General features: G+C 35.7%; 2 protein-coding genes across 3 annotated transcripts in view; both read right to left on the bottom strand.

The window, feature by feature from the left end:
* LOC135085405 (neuroligin-4, Y-linked-like) overlaps positions 1-2,520 on the bottom strand; it is an 81,782-nt gene extending 79,262 nt beyond the window's left edge. For both annotated transcript variants that reach the window (XM_063980198.1, XM_063980203.1), the window contains exon 1: positions 2,285-2,520. The gene's annotated coding sequence lies outside the window, so the exon portion shown is untranslated. The remainder of the gene's footprint in view (positions 1-2,284) is intronic.
* A 3,373-nt stretch (positions 2,521-5,893) lies between these two features.
* On the bottom strand, positions 5,894-11,083 carry LOC135085696 (uncharacterized). The gene has a single exon (XM_063980511.1). The coding sequence runs from the start codon at positions 11,081-11,083 to the stop codon at positions 5,894-5,896; it is 5,190 nt and encodes a 1,729-aa protein (XP_063836581.1).
* Between the last annotated feature and the right edge of the window lie 11,734 nt (positions 11,084-22,817).

Below are 22,817 nucleotides of genomic sequence, written 5' to 3'. Positions count from 1 at the left end.
ATAAAAGTTTTTCCTTGATTTTCATGTTTCAAAGATCAGAAGAATATTTTTTTAGTTTATTCAGAACAGTGGTTGAGTCCCAGAATTTGACGACAAAAATCAATTTAAAATGTCACTAAAAGAAAAGGTCAGTTTACACTGTCAGTGTTTCCCTGCTGATGTCCGAACAGCATGTTGGAATGTAAATGGTACGCATGATAATCCGCAGTCCTTTTCGCGCCACCGGTGTAATCTGCCCGTCACTGGTACATGACTAGCCTTTTTTGTTACGAGATTAAAACAATGATCGTGGAAAAACAACAGCTTTGGAATGTAACCGTTTGCAAGATTCATAGGGTCTACTATAAGCCTCCGAGCTTCTACCAGATCTTAACACATTGATGGACAGTAACGTCCACGGGCGTTCAGGTAGTAAATAAAGATGCGACAAAACGCCTATTGACGTCATAGTTTTGACTCGTTTTACATTGACACTACTCCCATAGTGTGTCATTTGGGAAGTAATTCTTAACTTGTATTGTCCGCCAAAGTGATAAGGGTTTACGTTCCACTATACAGAGAGTGACAGAATTACTTTGTGTAGTTACACAAATCATTGCTTAAAACGTATTAGGTATAAAGATAATATTCCAATGTAGAGTAATATAAGCCTAAAAGTATTAAAACATAATAGTTATGAAGATATTCCAATGTAGAGTATTGTAAGCTTAAAACTAAAAAATCTTATTTCTGTGGTTTTTTTTTTCAGTTTCGAAAGAAAGACAACAGGCATGCACTCCTGAAACGAAACATAATTCCATCTTATAAATGGTCACCTGACTACAGTGGCGGGTATGCAACTCAATACATTTTTACCATCGAAAAAAAAATCGTACGTCGACATAGAAAGAACTATACGTAGAACGAAAGTTTGAAATTTCACACGAAACGACGAAAGACGAGGCGGTGGGTAGGTCCAAAAATAAAGTTCATAATTTAATTCTGCAGAGGTCGATAGCACTTCACCTTTTAAGCTTTGAAACTTCATGAAACTTCACCTGCTGGATTGTTTCGAGGATGTTAAATCTTGTCTGTGATTTTATCACTTTTATTTGACAGTGCTTTATCGATTTAGTTTTTAAGTTCAGTTTTGATCTTCTGGCATGAGATTCCTAAATGAATTCTTGTTTAAAGCTGAAATTTGAACTTAATCTGCTTAAACTTAAAATACTATAAGTAAGTCTTTTAACTCATACGTCGATTTTTGTAAAAGCACATCACGTCATTTTCCTATCCTATCATTCATTTAAAAAATATTCAGCGAAGTATTTTTTTACCTATTGCAAAACTTATTAATTATTAAACTCAGTCTTGCTGTTCTTTCTATACCTAAAGAAAATCCTTTAAAAAGGAATCTTATTATTAAGGAAAAATTCGTCCTAAATTAATTCAACAGTTCTACAGTTTTCTGGGAATACGTACGTAACTCTTCACATAATTAGCTTTAATAATGGTCATGAACTGCGATAAGTCACTTAATACAACACAAAGGGTAAATAATTTCACAACGTTCACGTTTATTATATTTAATTAGAACTCACAAAGGTTCTCACTCCTGCCTTCAAAGGGAAATTCCTGAAAAACTTTACTGAACCGAGGGGATCACGATATCACAATCTAATTTAGAGGCTCCCTTTTAGAAGTATTAATATCCCGACGAATTGTCAAGACAAGGTATAATTAAGGAAAATTTCAACATAACGAAAATATTATTAAACTAGGTAGCAATATCTATAAGGTAGGTTACGAGGTTATTTTTGATCAAAACTGCCTAGTTGAAGTATAAATCATTTGGTTATAAAATAATATTACTTTCGTACGTTTAGATAACACAGTCTACGAGTATAAATCTGCTTTTTCTTCTCCTGTAATTTTTGCTGTGCCTGACAGAGTCCATACTGTCCTTAAATATATTTTTTGAAGATCCCATGAAACGTGTGGAAAAGCAATAAATAATTTAAGGGTTAAATAACGTTGAGCCTCTTCCAAATTAACACTCAAGTTAAATTATCAAAACTAATGAATGAAAATGACCCGAGAATTATCTAATAAAATAACGCAAGAATAAAACTAAATAAAGATTCAATGTCCGTACAACCATATCAGTTTAAAGATGTTCATGGTAGAGAAATTCTTGAGCACGACAAACTCACTGAAGCATTAGTAATTTATTTGATCAATATCCCTGTTACTCAAGTAGAAACTAAACAAGAATTCAATTACTAAAAAAGCAGAATTAAATTACCTCAGCATCTCAAGTATCCATGTCAAGCCTATTGCCATACCACGTCCAATCGTCACTTTCAGCAATTTGTGCACTGAACTTTTTCACGGAAAGTTTCAATTCGTTTGTCTGTCTATCTGTACGTTTTATAAGCGCACCATTTTCAGTCACTATAGAGGTGTCAGATGCATTTTGTATAACGACACTTATTTTCGAAATTCGTTGCAACGAACCGCGAACACGCCCGCACGCTCCGCGGTCTGTCGGCGACTGATTCAAAATACGAACCCGATTTCCCCGGATCCCTCCCCATATTGGTGGATGTGAAAATTGAGGGTGCTGTAGTTTCTTGGGTTGATAAGAGGTGGCGCTGTTTCAGAGATTTTTTCGCTGAATATGACGTGGGTCCGTGGGTGTGTTGTTTAATAGCCGAACAGGAGCTTGTGAAGTATAGATTTCAGAATGGGAGAAGAAAACTTTGTTATCGTTCAATAATTATCTAGTTCCTTAATACCACTTTATAGAGACATTAAAAATTATGTTGACCCAGTCCATGTTTACAAATGAGACATAATAATAGTAAACAGTGAGTGGGCTTAAATTACGAGTCTAAGTGGCCCTTATTTGATATCTGTTCATTTCGGTGATTGTATTTTCGATAATAGATATAATACAGTCATAATACTGACTGTGTATGTTTACCAGAGTCATAATTTTAATATGATTGATAATAACTCTTACCTACTATTTGGCAAATTAATTTTTGAAGACAAAAATGTGAAGCATTAATTACTGTGCAGAAAAAATACTGAAAATCCTGAACTTTCTCTTGAACACTAAAAATATTCAAGTTAGGTAGGTACTTAAATTAATTTTTCAGCATTACAAACGGGGTACACCCGAAAGTCAAATAAAAAAGCAGTTCAGTTCCAACGAATGCAAATTGTATGGTAAACGTGATATTTGGGGAGTTCAAGAAATCTCAAATGTCTTGGCTGAAAACAAGATTTAAACGAGACAAAGGGAAAACCTAAAAAATAGAATGAATAAACTACCATTACCGGATATTTTCTGAGAAATATATCCCGCTTTGGGCCAGTGATATTTAATAAAAATTTCTTTGTAAATAAGTAAAAAATAACTTATTTACAAAGAAGGTATAAATATTTACATTTAAATGACGATTTATTGTTATGTTGAAGAAAAATGCTCTAATGTCTTTTTTAACACACCTGCCCTACTTAGAAAAAAATTTAATGGAGTTTTGGAGCAGGGGTGAACCAATTCACCATTTATAAGTCGTCGTTTACAACCTCACCTACCGAAACCACACGTCAATTTTATATTATTTAATGCTAAAAAAAATCAGCTATCAGATCAAGATGCATTAAATTTTTGTTACTCACTTATTTTAATCAGTGTCAGTTTATTTAATTATCGTTCACCGCTGTCGCTCTTAAATTGAAACAAAAAGATTACGCTTCTCTAAGAACGGGGAATATTTTTTGCGCTATGGACACGATTTAGTATCGTTTTTATTTGTTTACACAAATATATACGGTTTTGCGGTATTAAATTTTCCCTTTTCCCTACTGAGAGTCATCGCCGGCCATTTTCCACTGAAGGGACAGGCGTAAACATTGCACTATAGTTTTATTTTCCGTTTATTTTAGTTACCTGACCAAAAATGGACGTTATATGGCCTTCAAACGTTATATCCCTTTGTCCAGAAAAGATTCAATGTAAATGCAATGGGCTTTTTGTTTTTATTGAGACATAAATATCGGGACTCACTATGGGTTCTGTAAGTAACTGTTGAAATAAAATGCTTTAGTAAAATATCGGGAACAACTTATCCTATGTATTATCGCCCGTATTCACAAACGATGCGCAGAAAATCGAACGCACAGCGTTGAATAGAGCTCTGTGATCGGTTCATGTGTCACCCTGTGCGTCCACGCGCTCTGTGAGACCTCATAGTTTGTTTGTGAATACGGGCGTATGTCTGTCTTGTGTGGACAGCTGTATAATATTCGGAGTATCATTTTGTGTAGTAAAGTTCATATCTGTTGTTTCAGTCATGATGTAAATAAGCTTACATTATCTAGTATAAACCCTGTATCTTATTCAGATGTAACAGGTGTGATTTTGCAACAAAATTGTATTGTCCTGTGTTATCGACTGGTACAGCTCACCTGCATAAATTTTCCGTGTTGCTGCCATACATGCATTAATGTAACTGTGGATATAGTAGCTTATTTTAGCATTATGAAAGGCGCCAAAAAGGCCTCTATAGAACTAGTTACTGATTATTATGATTTGCTAGTTATATTTTAACTTAGATAACTAGTGTATGAAACAGTTTTCATTAAGGTCTTTGTTATTTTTATTAGAATGCATCTCACTTAACACCAGGTGCGATTGCGGTCAAATACCTGCCTTGTCTTGCATAAAAAACAATCTTCTATTGAGTTTAAAAGGCCATTTAGTTTCTACTTCAATCTACATCCACTAAAGTAGGGTGTTATCAAAATGCAATATTTAAAATAGTTTAATAATGAATAATTTAATGCATTTATCAGCTTTTAGCTTTGTTAGGTTTTGCTTTTATGTTTGTAAAACCAGTTTTATTTCAATCCATTTATTCTATGAAATTAATAAGACATCTACTCGCAACTGTGTAATTAACTATTTAAATCTAAACCCGGTCTTAAACCTCGTTTTATTCCATAAATGACAGTGCACACATTAAAAACTAATCCTTGTCACTAGTTTCAAAGCATTGCAATAACAACACATTGTGAGCTAGCGAATGCACTTACCCTGTTATCATATATTGTAGAACATCATTAACTTCCAAGAAGGACTTGAAAAGAACACTCTACTGCATTAAGGCCACTCTATAACTTCCATTATAACTCCAACAATGCGAGTCACACCTAACGCTCTACAAAAACTTCATATTATGAAACATTCTCTCGCATTTTTCTAGGCGGCCATTGTAAAATGTTCCAATAATCTCGGCTCAGTGAGTTTTCAGCAGTACCGTAAATCAAAGTTCAACAATAAGATAGAAAGTATTCTTGCGGGACAAAGCTGGGAGCTGACGTGGATCTAGAGCAAAACCTGGATAGTTGTGGGACAGGAGAGGAGAGAGAGCGGTTTATTTTTATCCCAAATTATTAGTCGAAGCATCTACAAGTTTAGTTCCTGTACTAATTGTATGTTGAGTACGTTAAGGTTGAATTTTGAATGAAAGGACTGGTGATGAGTGAAAGACACCTTGCTAGTAAGGAGATGTATTTGCGACTAAACAAAATATTGCGCGCGGCTTATCGCGCTCGAATGTGAGGCATTCAACATACCGCCCACCAAAGGACGGCTTTGCGTTATTTACAAAGGCTGTCCTTTACATAATATTCTACAATAATCATCTATGAAGTTAACAAGTTTAACATTACAATTTTGTTTCCTAATTGAGTTACAATAAGTTACAAAATAAAGTATTTTAACATCTATTTGACCTTACACAGTTTTTTAGTTTATTATTTGATTTACGAATAATTTTAAACTAGATTTAACATTTTTAATTAATATTTTAATAAAGAATTAAATCAATCGAATTATGAATTACGACTTATCTATTGGTAATGCACATAGTTTAGACACCGATCGTTGAGTGACATGCTTGTTGCTCCACACAGTGTACACCCTGCAGACGCCGTCGGGCCCGGGGTGCTTCTCAAGCACGCGGCCGAGCGCCCACTTGCTGAGCGGCGTCTGCTCGTCCTTGAGCAATACGATGTCTCCGAGCTCAAATTCCTTCTGGCGTTTGAGCCACTTAGGGCGTTTTTGGAGTCTGGATAGATACTCAGACTGCCATCTGTGCCAGAAATCTCTAACAAGTCTCTGTGTTAATTGCCAACGCGATAGCCTATTTATGTTGATGTCACGTAAATCAGGATTAGGCACAGAAATTGGAGATTCACCTATCAAAAAGTGTCCGGGGGTGAGTGGCTCTATAACGTCAGTGTCAGTGGTATCCAACGGTGTTAAAGGTCGTGAATTTAAACACGCTTCTATTTGACATAGTGTTGTCGTCATCTCTTCAAATGTCAGGTTTGCAGTCAAAATTCTTTTTAGATGGAATTTTACTGATTTTACGCCCGCCTCCCAAAGGCCGCCAAAGTTTGGGCTATATGGAGGCACGAAGTGCCACTGCGTTCCATCGGCTGCAAGAACATTGCCAAGTTCACCTGGTAGCTCTAGGCTTGCTTGCTTCCATGCTGCTGCTAGTTCTTTGTCTGCTCCGATGAAATTGCGCCCTTGATCGCTCCATAAGTGAGTGCATTTTCCTCTCCTGGCAACAAATCTTCGGAAAGCGCCCATGAATGATTCTGATGTAAGGTCACCGACCAATTCGAGATGTATGGCCTTGACAGCCATACAAACGAATATGGCGATGTAGGCCTTGTTAGATTTTGCACCTCTGCCCTTTGACATTAATACTTGCAAAGGACCGGCAAAATCGACTCCGCTATGAAGAAATGGGCGAGCCTCGTTCACACGTTGTTTGGGTAAGTCGCCCATGAGCTGATTACCACATGCTGCCTTCTGTCTGGCGCATATGAGGCACTTGTAAATATGAGCTTTTACTTCATTTTTTGCTCTTATAATCCAATATTTACTTCTGAGATAGCAAAGCATGATTTGAATACCACCATGCAGAGTCTTTCTATGAGCTTGAGATATAATCAACGAAGTTAACTTGTTCTTTGCTCCAAGTATTATTGGATGTTTAGATTCATCGTCGAGATTAGCATTTCTTAACCTTCCGCCCACCCTGAGAATATTTTTGTCATCCAGGTAGGGGTTAAGAGATTTTAAGTTACTGTCTTTCTGTACATATCCCTTCCTTTTTAGGCTATCTATCTCTTTTGCATGTTCCTTTCCTTGTACTATTTTTATGCATTTTAACAGAGCTTCTTCTAATTCAGTTGTTGTAAATTGTTGATCTATTTCTTCTGGTTTCTTTTTGCTATTTAAAAATCGAATGCTGTAAACTATAATTCTTTGCAACTCTTCTAGTGTATCAAAGTCTTCAAAAAAATCTGTCTCTTCATTCTGAGTCTTAAAATTTACTTCTATGTTTTTCTTCCTTTCAATTTCAGTTGGTATAATATTTGGTCGATTAAATTTGATTTTATCATCTTTCAGCCATTCTGGCCCTTCCCACCATAACCTTTGGTTTTCTATCAGTTGAGGTAAGTATTGTCCCCTAGAACCAATATCTGCTGGATTCTCTTTGGATGTTACGTGAAACCATTGAGTATTGTGAAGATTGTCAAGAATTTCCACAACTCTGTTGCTGACAAAAGGTTTCCAGCGATTGGGGTTTCCAAATAACCATGATAGGACCACAGATGAATCAGTCCAAGCATACACTTGGTTGATAGAAATTCTCATGGCTTTGTGAACTTGTGTCAAAAGTCTAGCCAGCAGTACCGCACCGCAGAGCTCGAGTCTCGGTAGTGTGACTGGTTTGACGGGGGCTACTCGTGTCTTGGATGCAACGATGCCGGTGTCAATCCTACCGCTCTTTGTGACAACTCTGTAATATACTACAGCGCAATAGGCTTTGTTCGATGCATCGCAGAAGCCATGGAGTGAGAAATTTTCCATATCGTCGTCATCAATCTCGATTTGTCTATTGATATGAATTTTATCAAGATGTTCATAGCTTTGCCTCAATTTTAACCATTCGTTTCTAAGTGAACCAGTTACTTCTTCATCCCAGTCCAATTTTTCCACCCACAACTGTTGGATCAATATCTTCGCTGGAATTATTGCAGCTCCAAGCCATCCCAACGGATCAAAAAGTCTTTGGATGTCAGCTAAAATATTTCTCTTGGTAATAAACTTGGGCTCTGGTGGTAAGTTAAAATGATAATGAAATGAGTCTGTACCCATGTTCCAGGTGATTCCAAGAGTCTTCATGATACATTGGTTTGTCAACTCCTTTTTTGTATTAGCACTACGTCGCGAAGGATGTATTTCATTCATGAATTCAGTGTTGTTGGATGCCCATTTTTGAAGAACGAAACCTCCCTTCTCTAGTATTTGAGAAATTTGAGTACTCAGCTGTATAGATTCGGTCACTGAATCTTGAATGCATCCGCTCATACAATCATCCACGAAGAAATCCTCCTTAATAACCTTGGCTGCTGCTGGGTAATTCTCTCCCTCGTCTTCGGCTAGTTGCATTAAAGTTTTTATTGCAAGATAAGGCGCAGAAGATATTCCGAATGTAACTCTTAGCAAGCGATATTCTTGAATTTCGTCAGAGCTGGTTTTTCGCCAGAGTATTCTCTGAAAGTCAGTATCTTCTTTTGTAACCAGTATCTGACGATACATTTTCTCGATATCGGCCACAAAAGCGATTGACTTTGTTCGCCATCTCATTATCAGATCTCTTAAGTCATCCTGCAATTGAGGTCCCACCAGCAGTAAGTTGTTCAAAGATTTCCCGTTAGAACCTTCACACGAAGCATCGAACACTAATCTGACACTAGTCGTCTCTTTTCCTTCTCTTACGACTGGATGATAAGGTAAATATACGGCCTTTTTATTGGTCTCTTCCTTAGGAACCTTTTCCATGTGTCCAAGCACAATATACTCTTCGATAACATCATCACACGCTTTCTTCAAACTTGGATTCCTCTCCAATCTTCTCTCATATTGATGAAATCTGTGCAAAGCTGTTTCTCTTGTTTCACCAATCATTTGTAAAGGATCTTCACATTTGAACGGGAGTTTTACAATGTATCGTCCATCAGATGACCTGGAATGTGATTTGGCGTAAATTTCTTCACACAATCTTTCTTCGGCTGTGAAATGACGTTTGTTTGATGGTTCAATGTCCCACATATTTCTCAGCATGTTGTCTACATCCAGGTGAATATGCATTGCTACGGTATCTTCGTCGGGGATCTGATCATTTATGCTGCCGAATAGTATCCAACCCAGGTTGGTTTCTTGAGCACAGGGTGTTCCTGGGGGGCCTTTGATGAGATTATTCTTGAGTATTTCCGTGTAAACATCTACGCCCAACAAAATGTCGATTTTTCCTGGCACAAAATAATTTGGATCTGCTAATGATAGTCCGTCCAAATGTGACCAATTTCTTGGTGTGATAGACTTGCAAGGCAACTTGGTTGTCAGCTGTGTTGATAATACGTACGCTTTAACATTGAGGCTGAAGTTCTTTTCACATCTCGATAAAACCTCAAGTTGGACCACATGACTGACTGACGTTTTACTAGAACCTACTCCAGTTACCGTACCTTTAACCGAAGTCTTGCGAAGCTTTAGTATTTGAGTCGCTCTCTCGCTTATGAAGGAGGCCTGAGAACCGGAATCGATCAAAGCTCTAAACATACTAACTTGCCCGGACGCACTTTTGATAGGGACTAAAGCCGTGGCTAAAAGAGCCCTTTTATACCGAGAAACAAAGTGCGAGGCAATTAACACATCTTGTTCGTCCTCTGAATGTTCTTCTACATTTGTGTGCATGGATGAAAGTCCTGGTGATGGTTTCTTCTCTTCTTTGCCCGTGGACTCTTGGTTCTTCTTGTGTGAATGTAGAAGTGAGTGGTGACGTCTGCCGCAGATCCTGCATGAAGTTTTTTGTTTGCAGTGAAATACAGGATGCCCGGCAGCAAGACAGTTGTAACAGAGTCGTTGTTCTTTAACAAATTCGCTTCTCTTATCCGGATCCAGTTTTCCAAATTCCTTACAGTGACAAAGCAGGTGGTCTTCCTTACACATGCTGCAAACACGATTCATCGACGTGGTAGCAGTGAATGATCTTTCCTTTATCTTGTCTTTTGGTGCAGTTACAGGTGAAGTTAATTCCAAAGTACAGATACGGTTTTCTAAAAATGTTGTGAAGTTGTTGAATGTGGGTAATTCTTCAAAATATTCAGCACTTACATATGCTTCCCACGCTCTGTGTGATTCTTGGTCCAATTTCTGAATTACCAGAAATATAATTAATGGATCCCAAGTACCGGTGTAAATATTTAATGCATTCAGGCTTGTTAAACATTCTTTGGTGTTGTCTATCAAGGCCTTCAGTTGTGTAGGTGATTGTACATTTACTTTCTTCAAAGAAAAAAGCCTTTTCAAAATAGCATTAACGATTAGCCGTTTGTGACTGTACCTATTTTTCAGGGTGTCCCAAGCAGGTTTGTAATTCTTCTCAGTAATTTGGAAATGCTTGATTGTATTCTTCGCTTCACCGATAACACACGATTTCAGGTAATGTAATTTTTGCACATCACTAAGTCCTTTATTTGCATGGATTAGGGCTACAAATGTATCTTCAAACGATTGCCATTCCTCGTACGCGCCGGAGAATGTTGGTAAATTGATTTGTGGTAATTTGACATCTGGGGTGTAATTATCAGCGCGATCACTTGAGCTGCTTGTATTCAGTGCAGATGATTCCCCTTGCTGTTGACGTGACAGCAAGGAATCTGTCAAATCGGCCTTGAGACACGTATACACTTCTTCACATTCTCCATGCACATCATTGACAAAGTAATTCAAAGTATCTCGGTCACTTTTCGTAGTTAGCTTGAATAACGTCTTATGCGCCGTGCGAAACGAAGTCCAGTACTCATCGATGCATTGAATTTTCGCTTGTAGATAACCCTTTGTTTTTCTTGTCGTTGGACACTTTTTAAAGTTGATTTGTGCCTTCTTTATTAATTCATAAATGTCTTTGAGCTCTTCTATAGACGTTTCTATGTCTGACATTGTGAATTATGTACGTAAACTTCATTTAAAGACACTGCAATATCACTGCATTGATGTTATTTTGTTCCGTGCGTTATAATCACTTGTTTACGCCAACACGTCGCCGTAGGTATCGTAGCCGCGTAGCACCATCTGTTCGTAGCACAATAGCAAACCGGTTGGGTCGACGCGCAGGTAAAAATATGCTCGCCACTCGATGCAAATTCTCAATTAATTTTACGCAGGAATCCGGCTCGATTTTGACCACTATGTTGAGTACGTTAAGGTTGAATTTTGAATGAAAGGACTGGTGATGAGTGAAAGACACCTTGCTAGTAAGGAGATGTATTTGCGACTAAACAAAATATTGCGCGCGGCTTATCGCGCTCGAATGTGAGGCATTCAACATTGTATTTGTGAGTTATAAATACTGGTGAAGTTCGTGGGAAGTACCTGGATGCGAGCAGCCCAGGACCGGTCGTTATAGAAATCCTTGGAGGAGACTTTTGTCCAGCAGTGGACGTTATTTGGCTGAAATGAACGAACATGTTGGATGGCTATACAAGTCTATAATAGTACGGTACTTAAGCCGCAACTATAACTAAAGACACAAGTAAAAAACATTGGTTCAGATTATTCCGATGTTTGAATGTAACATAAATATTTTTGTGGAAAAACAAAAGTAACTTCATACAAGTTGAATTCAGGACATTGAACCGTCTGCGACTAATATAAAAGTCAGTCACTTTGTCACGTCTTGCGAAAATGTAGAAAAAACGTCTGGAAAGTTTAAACAGGGTTTTTTTTCCTAGGAAATTGAACGTAAATAAAATAAATATCTACACGAGAAAAAAGATAACATGTGTTTCGAATAGCGAAATCATTTAGCTTTGGTCTGAACAATTTACCTATTTCTAATCTTTTCAAAATTAAAATAGAAAGACACGGGTCTTAACGTGACGTTTATTAATGAGTTACATTATGCACTCACGGCTTGATGTTTCGGCTGCTATGATAATGCTGCAGCCGTGGTCACAAGCAGACCCGTGTCTTTATATTTTAGTTGAATTAGAATGCGAATGTTTAAAATCTTTTCAAAATTGTTACCCTCTCCTTTCTTATCAAATTGCACCACAATGTAAAATAACGCATTCGTGCCCAGTCAGCACTTCTGGCTAGTTCTTATTTGAATAGCACCAGAGGTTAAACTGAATTGTAGAAGTTCGTTCACATATTGAATGACGCCAGACGTGTCAGATGCAAAAGCTAATTTTAGATGAAAATTTTAGAGCTAAAACGCCAAACGTGTTCAATTAAAACTTCTATCTGGTTTGACGTAGTTATTGTATAATAAGAACGAATTTAGCCAATCACATTCTACTAAAATAGTTTGATTCGAGTTAGTTCATAAGCTGTCATTGTCAAGTAGAGCATAGTATGCTGTCACCTGCTCACTTAACAGACACTTATTTCGTTGTTCATTTGCTGAATAAAAGGTGATAAGTGTCAACCACTAGCATATAGAGAACTGAGCATTTTTTGCTGTCATGCTTCTTCTTCTTGTCAACTTGGCGGAGTTTTGGGCTGACACCGTGTAGGTTTGTTGTCGACACGAAAAGAAGAAGAAGCTGTCATGCTTATCATCGTTCGTTCGTTTCAGCCGAAAGCCGGCTTATCTAAGACAAATGTTTTGTTATTGATTTTCGTAAATTAATATAGTAAAAGACCACTAACTTTAATGTTAAATCATTCATTTTGACTCAGGTTTAAATAATAACCTATAGAAGATTTGTTTATCTTGTGGCCCAGTTTTATAAACTAACATTTTTCAAAAAATGCGTGACAACACATTATCATGATATATCTGAGATTTCATACACTTGCAACTCATTCCACCATCAAAATTCATTAACCCTAAACTGTCAAAACGTCATCAAGCTACAAACGTAGAATTTCATATCAGAAGGATTCCCAAACAGCATTAAGTAGCACCTAAACTACGCCATGTTTGTTTACAACAGAACTGCCAAGTAATGTTACTCTATTATATCGCCTTGACGAAGCACGTTTCATTGTTTCAAACTAACAATTGGGTATGAAACAGCATGTTTGAGGACATTGAACGCGGATTAAATTTAGGTACACGTTTATTGCGCGTGGTTTTTTGGTTATGAATGAAATTAGAATTGTTTTGTTATTATTGCAAGAACATGAATGGCCAGCCTAAAGACTGAATGATCCTATGCTGATATGAATAAGTAGTTTCATATGGACGTTGAGTAAGAAAGAAAAAACTATACATACAGTTTTTAGCACTGGATCGAAGTACTAAGTAATATCACTCTTATGAGGAGACTTGTAGTGAGACCTAATATTGGCTAAATGAAGTAATTCTCACATCTAGTTTTCTTGGGTTTGACTGGTAGATAATGCATTAAATCTGCTAATTTTATTTTTACTTACCTAATCAAAAAATGCAATGTGTGCAATGTAAAGGTAGCAGGGAAGCGCTGGACGCAGGCCGCTACCAGTCGATCAAACGTGGAAAGCATTAGGGGAGGCCTATGTTCAGCAGTGGACGTCCTATGGCTGTAATGATGAATCAAAAAATGTTGAGAAGGATAAGCCATGTAATAGTCCCAAAAATATAAAAAAGGTAATCATTACCAGTCATTGCAACAAAAGAACTAATAAACAATACCGATTTATTTCAAAAATCCATAGCCACTGCATTTCCTTTCAATCAGTACCCCAAAAACCTCAAACAGCTTCATTAATAAAGTTCATTATCCTCTGTGTTTCTTTCTCCAGCTGCAAAAACAGGAATGCACTATAGCCCAGATCCTATAAACAATTATCTCCCTTATCCTCACTGGTGTAGAGCTCATTATAGGTTGCAGTTGGTGCAGGTCTTTGTTAATTGGCACATTTGCGCTAAGCCGTGGACCTGAGAGAGAGTAAGTAAACACAGAGAGTCAACTCCATCCACTTATTGCTCAGTTTCAATTAACTTGACCTATTCAAACAATATCGAGCAGCTAATAGACCGTGCGTGGTTTATGGTGTAAATATTACGAAGGTACACCATTATTATTTGATAAGATACTTATTATTACGTATTTTAACAAGCATTTTAACGACTTATCTGCTACTGGTTAAAATGCTCAACAATTATACTCTAAAATAAATTATGTGTCTACGACTCATGTTTTGAGAACTGTTCAGAATTACATAAACGATTTAAAAGATTAAACTCTCTCTATCCAACTACGCCAGAAAGTGAGTTATTTTAAATTAAATGGTTAGTTTCTGCATATTTTATTATTTGGAAGGTTCAATGATTTATATCCTCATCTAAAGAAAACACTTTCATAAATGAAACAAGAATAAGTAGTATTTTGGTAGGCAGCCTACATCATTTTAAAAATTATCGCACACTAAAAATGTTTTCACTACCTACCGTTGTAGTCACCCAAAAAAAAAAAATTATTGTTCATGCAATAAATGACTATGACCTATTAAAGCAATGCAGCTGACTAAGTCACCTCCCTATTCATCGAAGTGCACTCTCTGCACTTGTTTATTCCCCTCCACCCGTTACCCACCGTTTTGTGTTTGCATTTCACGTATCCTCGCACAGTTTGATTGATGGGTAAATCCTATCCAGATGATGTGCGACTGTGTGAATTGAAGGGAATCGACTGGGAGAATTCGATGATCGCCGGGCAATCTGAACCCCTATAAATTGAAAGGCGGTATTACTAGCGCTAAGAGAAAAAACTGTTTCCTTTTATTCTGTAAACGCGGTTGAAAGCTGCTTGATGATACTACAGCCGCTCAAAGGGTATCTGAAGGCAATTGCTCAGTGTACATACGAAATAGTATTTGATGAATATCATTCGTTTGAACTGTGTGTCTAAAGCGGTTTTTTGGAATAAAATTTATTGAAATGAAAACAGTAGTTTTTTACAACTTATTGGGTAAGTATTTGGAGCTCACTAAGATCACATCATTTCAGTTTTAGCAACTGCCTAGATGTGACCTTATTTATTTAACTGCTTTAAAAAAATCAATTTTACTTTTAATCTACTTCTGGTTAAGTAATTTTAATTAAATGACATGCTATTGACTTTCAAAATGTGTCAACCAATTCCATTGAAATTCAATTACGATTAAATTCTGCCATTTGTTAATTAGCAGACTTCAGGCCCTGTTTTCTTATTGGAGTTTAATTTAAATTCAAGACTCTTACTTTAATACTTCGAGATTGACAATCAAAAACAAAGCTTTTTAAACTAGCAAAAATCGGGTCACAACATTAAAAAATCAAACGACCTAAAAGGTGTTAACAGCCGAACCGTTAAAGGCCTATTACCGACCATCAGTCGCAAATGGGCTGGGGAAAGAGATGTCCGTGACTCGATTGACAGACGAGCCTAGTATATAAAAAAATTAGGTGACAGTTTCACAAAGAGTATTTTTTATTTTGACGTTCATATGTGACGAATATTGGTATTTTTGTTTTTCACTGATCCCTGATAATTTTCTGGTAAACCTCATTGGTTTGCTATCATCCAGACAAATAACTTTAGCTAAGCAAGAAAAGTAGCTGATAGCGTTAACTTCACTTGTCAGATCACTATCAAACCAAAAGTTGTACGGTTACGGTTTTTTCTAGTTCCAGAAATGTTTTTCAGTGGGTTATCGTTACAATTCTTATTACACAAAAGTTTTATAAGAGTCGACATCAAAAAAGTTATGAAGGACCAATTTCAGTAGGTTAGTCCTTCTTATGACTACTAGATCAATCCCTAATTTATAAGTAACCCCTATGTAAACAAAATTCCTGTTATTTGTTACCATAGGGGTCACTTAAAAACTAGGGATTGGTGGTGAAAACGGTCATTAGACTAGCAATAAAATTTGCAGAAGTTGACTTCCGCAAGCAGTTACCACTGTGTAAATCTTGCAGAAGTTGGCTTGCCACAGCTACCTATTTACACAGAGGTAAACAGCTTGCGGAAGTCATCTACTGCAAGTTTTATTGTTAGTCTAAGCCTCGTTTGATAAAAGCTCGTTTTATCAACTCGCGCAGATTAATCTATCGATAGGAGAAAGATCGGTACTTCGACAACACTAACCGAGAAAAGCCGAGCGACTGGATTTTAGCGAAAAAATTGGAGAACCCTGTCACTAGATAGCCAAGTTGTAAATTCATTTGCCGATAAAAAAGCTAAGCGTGAGCTAGGGTAAGCTGATTAGCTGTTCTGTCCGTTCAGATGTTGAAGGTTTTAATGCAAATTGCCGGAGAAATGGGCTTAAGTTAAATTGAATTCGATGGCCTTAATTTGAATAGGACCAATGACCATTGGATAGATTAATAGGAGACCTTCAGGTTTTGGATTAGGTAAGTGCTGTCTATGTCCAAGTTATAATTGCTGCCTGAAGATGTGATACTGTGTAACAAGGTGTTACATAGTAGTATGGTTGTTGCAATTCACGTAAGCGAGTGAGCTTTACATGTGTGGTGGCTCGCTACTGTTCGTTTTTCAAAAGTTTTGACACACAGACGTTACTCTATTGTTATGTGCATGTACACGTAGGTACATACACAAGTAAAGCTCACTCGCCTTTGTGTGTTGCAAGAACTATAACTAGTTATTAAGAGTTCTATAAGTGTTTTTAAGACCTAGATTTCACTTCTATTCCGGTTGATTCAAGCACACGGTTTCTTCATTAATACAGTTTGAGAATCGATCCTTAACTCTTGTTACATTGCTGAACTATTTTAAAACTTTTTTGCACTGAAAGTAGTAGATTGTTGTATTTTTTTTAGTTTTGTCAACATTTAACCCTTTATAGGACGGCCCATACAAAGTGGCCAATAAACTGGACAGTCACTTTACGGCCGATAATTCAATGATTTTTGTAACAATGTCGAACCTTATGATCATAAACGATAGCCAATAAAGCACGCTGCCTAGAAACGAGCCAGCGCTCAAGGACGTCGAACGCAATCAAAAATTCGCGCTCTTTTTTAAGGTGGCCTGTCAACTGGCCACTGTGCACACCCGTACTAGTATTTGCTGCCATTGCAAGCAGACGATACATATTTCCGAGTGTAGTTCAATGTAAAAACATATCTTCGTAAAGAAGATGAGTAAAATAATAATGTTATAGTATATACTTTATCATCACGTGAAAATATAGTCGAAAACCATAAAATAAACATGTTATTTTTGCAATTAAAAACAGACTAGTGTGTTGAAAAAGCCTTGTGTAGATATTACACATGTGAATTTGAGGTGGTCTCATAATTATATGTTTTGATTTTTACACACAAATTATATCGGTTTATACTGAGTATATTATTAATTTTTATTATACAATAACATAATAAGCCCAAATATACGGGTTCGGTAGTTATATCCCATTATTATAACTGTTTAGGTATTTTTTCATACAAAATTATGTATATTTGTGGATAATGTATATAATAATCCTGGGTTTATTGAGTTTTCATTCACGTTTTTTTATTTTATAACATAATATTGTCTCTAAATTATTATATAATGTTTACTTTAGTTGACAAAACTTTTAATTTTGTTTATTTTCATGTTATTTTTGGCTCAGAAGAAGAAATACAATCATTTTATTTGATACTTTCTTGAATATTATGTTTTTAGCCTAATTTAAGATTGATAACTAAATACGCAATTATTTTATTTAGTTTAATAGGGTAAACCACCCAATTATTGGCACTTTAAGCAGCTACTTCACAAAACCGGTAAAATTTACATGTAAAAATATGTTTTATCAAAGATAAAAACATTTATATTGGTCTTTTAATCTTTGCAGAATATTATAAAGTACTTATCATTAATAAATTAAATCATTTACTCAATATAGTGTACCTTTTAAAAAAATACCTCAAAATACCAGTTGTTGGCATAGCCAAACCTTTTATTGGCAGTGATAATTACCTATTATTGGCACTGTTCTCGCAAGACTGAAAAATAGCTGCTAGGTCTAATGTAGAGGTTTTAAAGAGATTCATGATAGAAATAAACAAAATAAAATCCTTTGTTATAAGAAAAGTAACATTTATTTGTATAGGAACATACCATATCAGTTCAAACGCTTATATTTAAAATATGGTTTTAAACTTTCCATAAACACTTTTATCAAATCTTCTTTTCTCGTCGGAAATACTTTTTTGCTACTGATTTTTATTTTATCCCGTCAACAAAAAGCTGTTCTTCCTCGTCAGTTAAAACTGTGAACGGACCGGTCTTAGAGCGATGGTCAGGATGTTTCAATCTGAATTGTATAGTAGACCGTGGCACCACTTTCAAAGCCTTTCACAGGCTTATTCCACTAATCCCCGTCAACGGGGAGTAGTGAACTTTTTATTCATTAATCCTCGCTAACGTCAATGGAGCTTATAATGGGGATTAATGAACTAAAAAGTTCATTAATCCCCATTACTTTATTTTATTTTTCTTTATTCAGAAAACTACGTTAAAAAATAAAATACTAATGTAAGAATCATGTACCTTCTATTTATTATTGGATAACAACTCACTTATTGATTATTTTCATAATCAAATTAAATTAAATTTAAGCCTGATTACAAAGCTATTAATTTACACCATTTTTATCTTGTTACATTTTGGCCATTTTGGGCCAAATTTGTATGTAATCGTTTCCATCTTCTTTTAAATGATGAATGAGGAATAACAATTAAATATCCATAGTGCTTTTGGTTAATCAGGTAAGTGTTAATTTTTTTTAAGTATTGTAATCAGTCTTAAATTTAATTTAATTTGATAATAAAAATAATAAGTGAGTTCTTATCCAATAATAAATAGAAGGTACCTGATTCTTACATTAGTATTTTATTTTTAACGTTATAAACTCCATTGGCGTTAACGGGGATTAATGAACAAAAAGTTCACTAATCCCGTTGACGGGGATTGTCAACGGGGATTAGTGGAATAAGACTTTGAATGGCTTTGAGAGTGGCTAAAAAGATAATATTTTTTATTGGCACCTTTTTAACCAATGTTTGACACCCGTGCCAATAAATGGATTTTATATAATTGGCAGTGGGCCAACATTTGGATTGGTGTATCCAAAACGTTAGAAAATATTTTAAATGAAATTTAAACTCAATTTTGAGACAAACAAGGTATAATTTTTAATAAACTCAAATTATTTTAAATACCCTTTTATTGGCATGTGTGCCAATAAAATGGATAAACAGATTTTACGCATACCAAATGTTGGCACACCACAAATAATTAAAAGTTGGCGGTTAAATTATAAAATAATGTTATAAAAAGGCAGTTAATATATTCAATAATGAGAAAAAATGATTATGTATAAGAACAACAAGGTAGATTTGCATTTTTTTAAAAGATTATGATAGCTCTTACCTTAGTAAAAAACGAATATTTCGATTGTTTTTTTCGCACAAGTCCCGGTTTGTCAAACAAATGGTTGATGCGCCGCGATGTTTTGAAAAATAAAAAACGTGTGTAGCCAGTTGAGTAATAAATGATATTACTGTACAATTTCTACTAAAAAATATAAGGTTTGGCTACAAAAAACCTTAATTTTCTTAAAAAACTGGAGCATGCCAATAAATTGGTAGAGTGCCAATGATTGGGTGGTTTACCCTATGTAATTTACATTAAAATAACCGGTTTTTTTTATAAGTGTCCAGTTTACTGGCCAGTGATTTCACATGAATATTGGTGATTTTAGTGATGCAGAACGGTCAATGGTCAGTATACTGACCACTAGTTTTTTTGTATTTTCTCGTAAAATATCTAGTTTCTGATAATTTTATTAATACATGTTGTTATAAATAACGCTATAGAATATATATCCACTTAGAAATATAGCGAATTAAAAAAAAAGTTAGGGTGTGCGTTAAAGGGTTAAAGTTGATGCTTGCAATTATTGACCTGCTGTTGAATCGAATTCTAAAAACAATTTCGTCTATTTTTTATTTTCCTTGCAAATTAAAGCTCTCTGAACACACCTTTATCATAGTAGTTCATTCTGAGCTTGGACATTTTCAATTGTCTACGGTTAATTCAATTTAAAACTTTTTCTCCGGCTACAAAGTTGCTTACAGTGTCAGCGTTCCTCTGAGAGATAATGGTAATCTTGATTTGACTGTTTTTGTTATTATAACTATTACAAAACTTATTTAAGTTTGTGTAGTTTTCAATCGGCAATTCCTTCAGTTTAATTTAGTCATTTATTTATTTACTAGCGACCCGCCTCTGCTTCGCACAGGTACAAAAATTCTTAAAACCTTCCTCTTGAATAACTCTAAAAAACGTTGCGTAGTTTTAAAGATTAAAGCATAATATAGGGGCAGACAGACAGGAAAGCGACTTTGTTTTATAATATGTAGTGATAGTGATTATAACGACATGATTTATTTGAACGGGTATTTATTTTAACAAGATAGGGGAAGTTCTTATTCTACAGATAGAAAGTGTTGATTAGGCCAAAGTTAATCCTCACCTACCATAATGATGATGAAACTATGAGTCACAAATAATTTACATACGAAATATTGCATGCCGTGGCAACCTATAATTAAGGCAGCACTTAGATTAAGTTTAAATACGTTGTAAATATTGATTGTATTCTAGTGTATGTTGTTGTTGTTGGTTGTCCTATTAATTAAATTAAATAAAATAAAAAACTGTAATGGAAATATCAACAAAAAAAAATGTTATGCCGGTACGGCAACAAATAGCACATCATTCTATGCACGTTAAATTGTGGCAAAATAGATCTTAATAATCATATGAGATACCGCAATGTTTATTTTTATTTGATCGTGTGTGCATTACTAGAAAACAGTTCAAACATAGTATAGTCGTATTAGCTATCTACGCGTACGATGGAAACAATTTTTGATCAAATGTTAAAGGTCTAATTAAAGATCAACATACAATATTAAAACCGTCGAAACATTTTTCAATCGCGTTTCCTTTAATTACATTCTCTACACGAACCAAATAGCGAACAATATTCCAACATCAAATAGAAATTCCAACCAATACAAAAACAATGTAAATATTTTATCAGAAAAATATCGTGTCAACGGAATCTGCGCTGTCAATTTGCTACCGGAACGAAGTCTGCTAGAATTATTCACGTAGAAAATCGGAAATCACAGAGCTTATGGACAGCAATAAAAAATGCAGTAGATATGAAACGTTTTCGCAAAGCCCGATAGGAATTTTGTGATGGTTATAAAGTGCGAAGCTGATTTAACGATAAATAAAAAGAAGCATTATGGCCACTGTGTAAAATTGCCTTTTTAATGCCCTGTCGCGTTAAGTAGTTTAGTTAATTACATGTTTTTACGTTTTTTATACTCTTATTAAATGCTTTATTAAATAGTAGTGCTGAAAATAGTATCCTTAGATCTTGTAAATAAACAACACCAATGTCACCAATCCATACAATTTTATAGCCAAAAGGTGTAATAGTATACGAATATGTCTGTCTTTGTTTTTATCAAACTACGAGTAAGTTATGTTTTATTTGCTCGAACAAGAATCCATAGCACCTTAGTCACCATTTGTTTGGAAACAACCCCGGAAGGAGTGCTCTTACATCTCTTTAACAATCAAAACTTCCTCAGACTACATCATTCCAAAAACTTGGAGGGTTACTCCACTTAGTTTCCTATTATATACCTACACTCCCTATTATTGCCATATGTTACAACTAGAGATGGGCCGACTAGTCGCCGACTAGTCGGGAAAGCCGACTATTCGGCATCATTTGTAGTCGGCCGACTAGTGACGACTATTCGGCAAAATCTGCCGATTATAATCGGCGCATTACAAATTAAATATGTGAATGAAATAAAACTCATAATTACCAAGATGATTATGAGGTAGACCAAGGGCGTTTATCTAAACCATTTTGACTGCAAAAAATAAGTAAAAAGTGGTTTCACCTGATTTAAAATTTTGGCAATCAGTGGCAATTCATACAAAGTTAAGATTAGTTAAAATTACCAGGAAATCATCAAAAATGTGTAAAGTTTATGTAATTTGTCCATATAAAAATTATGACACTTTTATTTCGGGGAAAAATGCACGGAATTGCATACCTATCCTGCGGGAAAGTGGTAGATTATGTGGGGCTCCTCTCATCGGAAGGATGAGGAATACCCACATAAATAACCCCTGAGCTCCGTCGATCGCCTTAGTGTGAAGAACTATGGGAATCCGGACAAAGCCATCAACTATCACAGTCTGTGCCAGCAATTGGCGGGCCCTGCCTATCCGACAGCGGTGGTAGTCCGTGCTATGTAGGCGGGGGTACCCTCACGCCCCCAGCTTCTGACCATCACCGTGGAGGATGGAGAGGAATCAGTGGGCCTAGGATGCGTGCCGCGATAAGCGCAATTTGCCAATACATTTTGACATCGTTAAGTAAGAATAATATCACGGCGAGCATCCTAGCCCAGCAGGAGGCGATCATATTGTCACCTCCTCTGACCCCTCCGCCGTCGAAAATTATGACATCTACCTTAGGTACTGTTAGGTGATTGTAATGTCGCTTTTTATTTTTTCTCATAATTAAAGAAATCTCATTTCTCAAGAAGTTATATTTATTTTTTTAGAAATCTAGATATTCTTATTTCTTTGAGAAATCTAGATATTTTGCTTAGGACAAGTAGGTATTAGAATGATCGGCATTGCCGACT

Source organism: Ostrinia nubilalis, chromosome 2 (genome assembly GCF_963855985.1).
Source record: "Ostrinia nubilalis chromosome 2, ilOstNubi1.1, whole genome shotgun sequence".
NCBI classification, from domain to species: Eukaryota; Metazoa; Arthropoda; class Insecta; order Lepidoptera; family Crambidae; genus Ostrinia; species Ostrinia nubilalis.
Note: the sequence above shows the minus strand (reverse complement) of the source record. Positions and strands in the feature narration are given on the sequence as shown.

What these genes read in the sequence shown, in the direction of transcription:
- LOC135085696 (XM_063980511.1), bottom strand. Translation starts at nt 11,083, where the DNA reads ATGTCAGACATAGAAACGTCTATAGAAGAGCTCAAAGACATTTATGAA.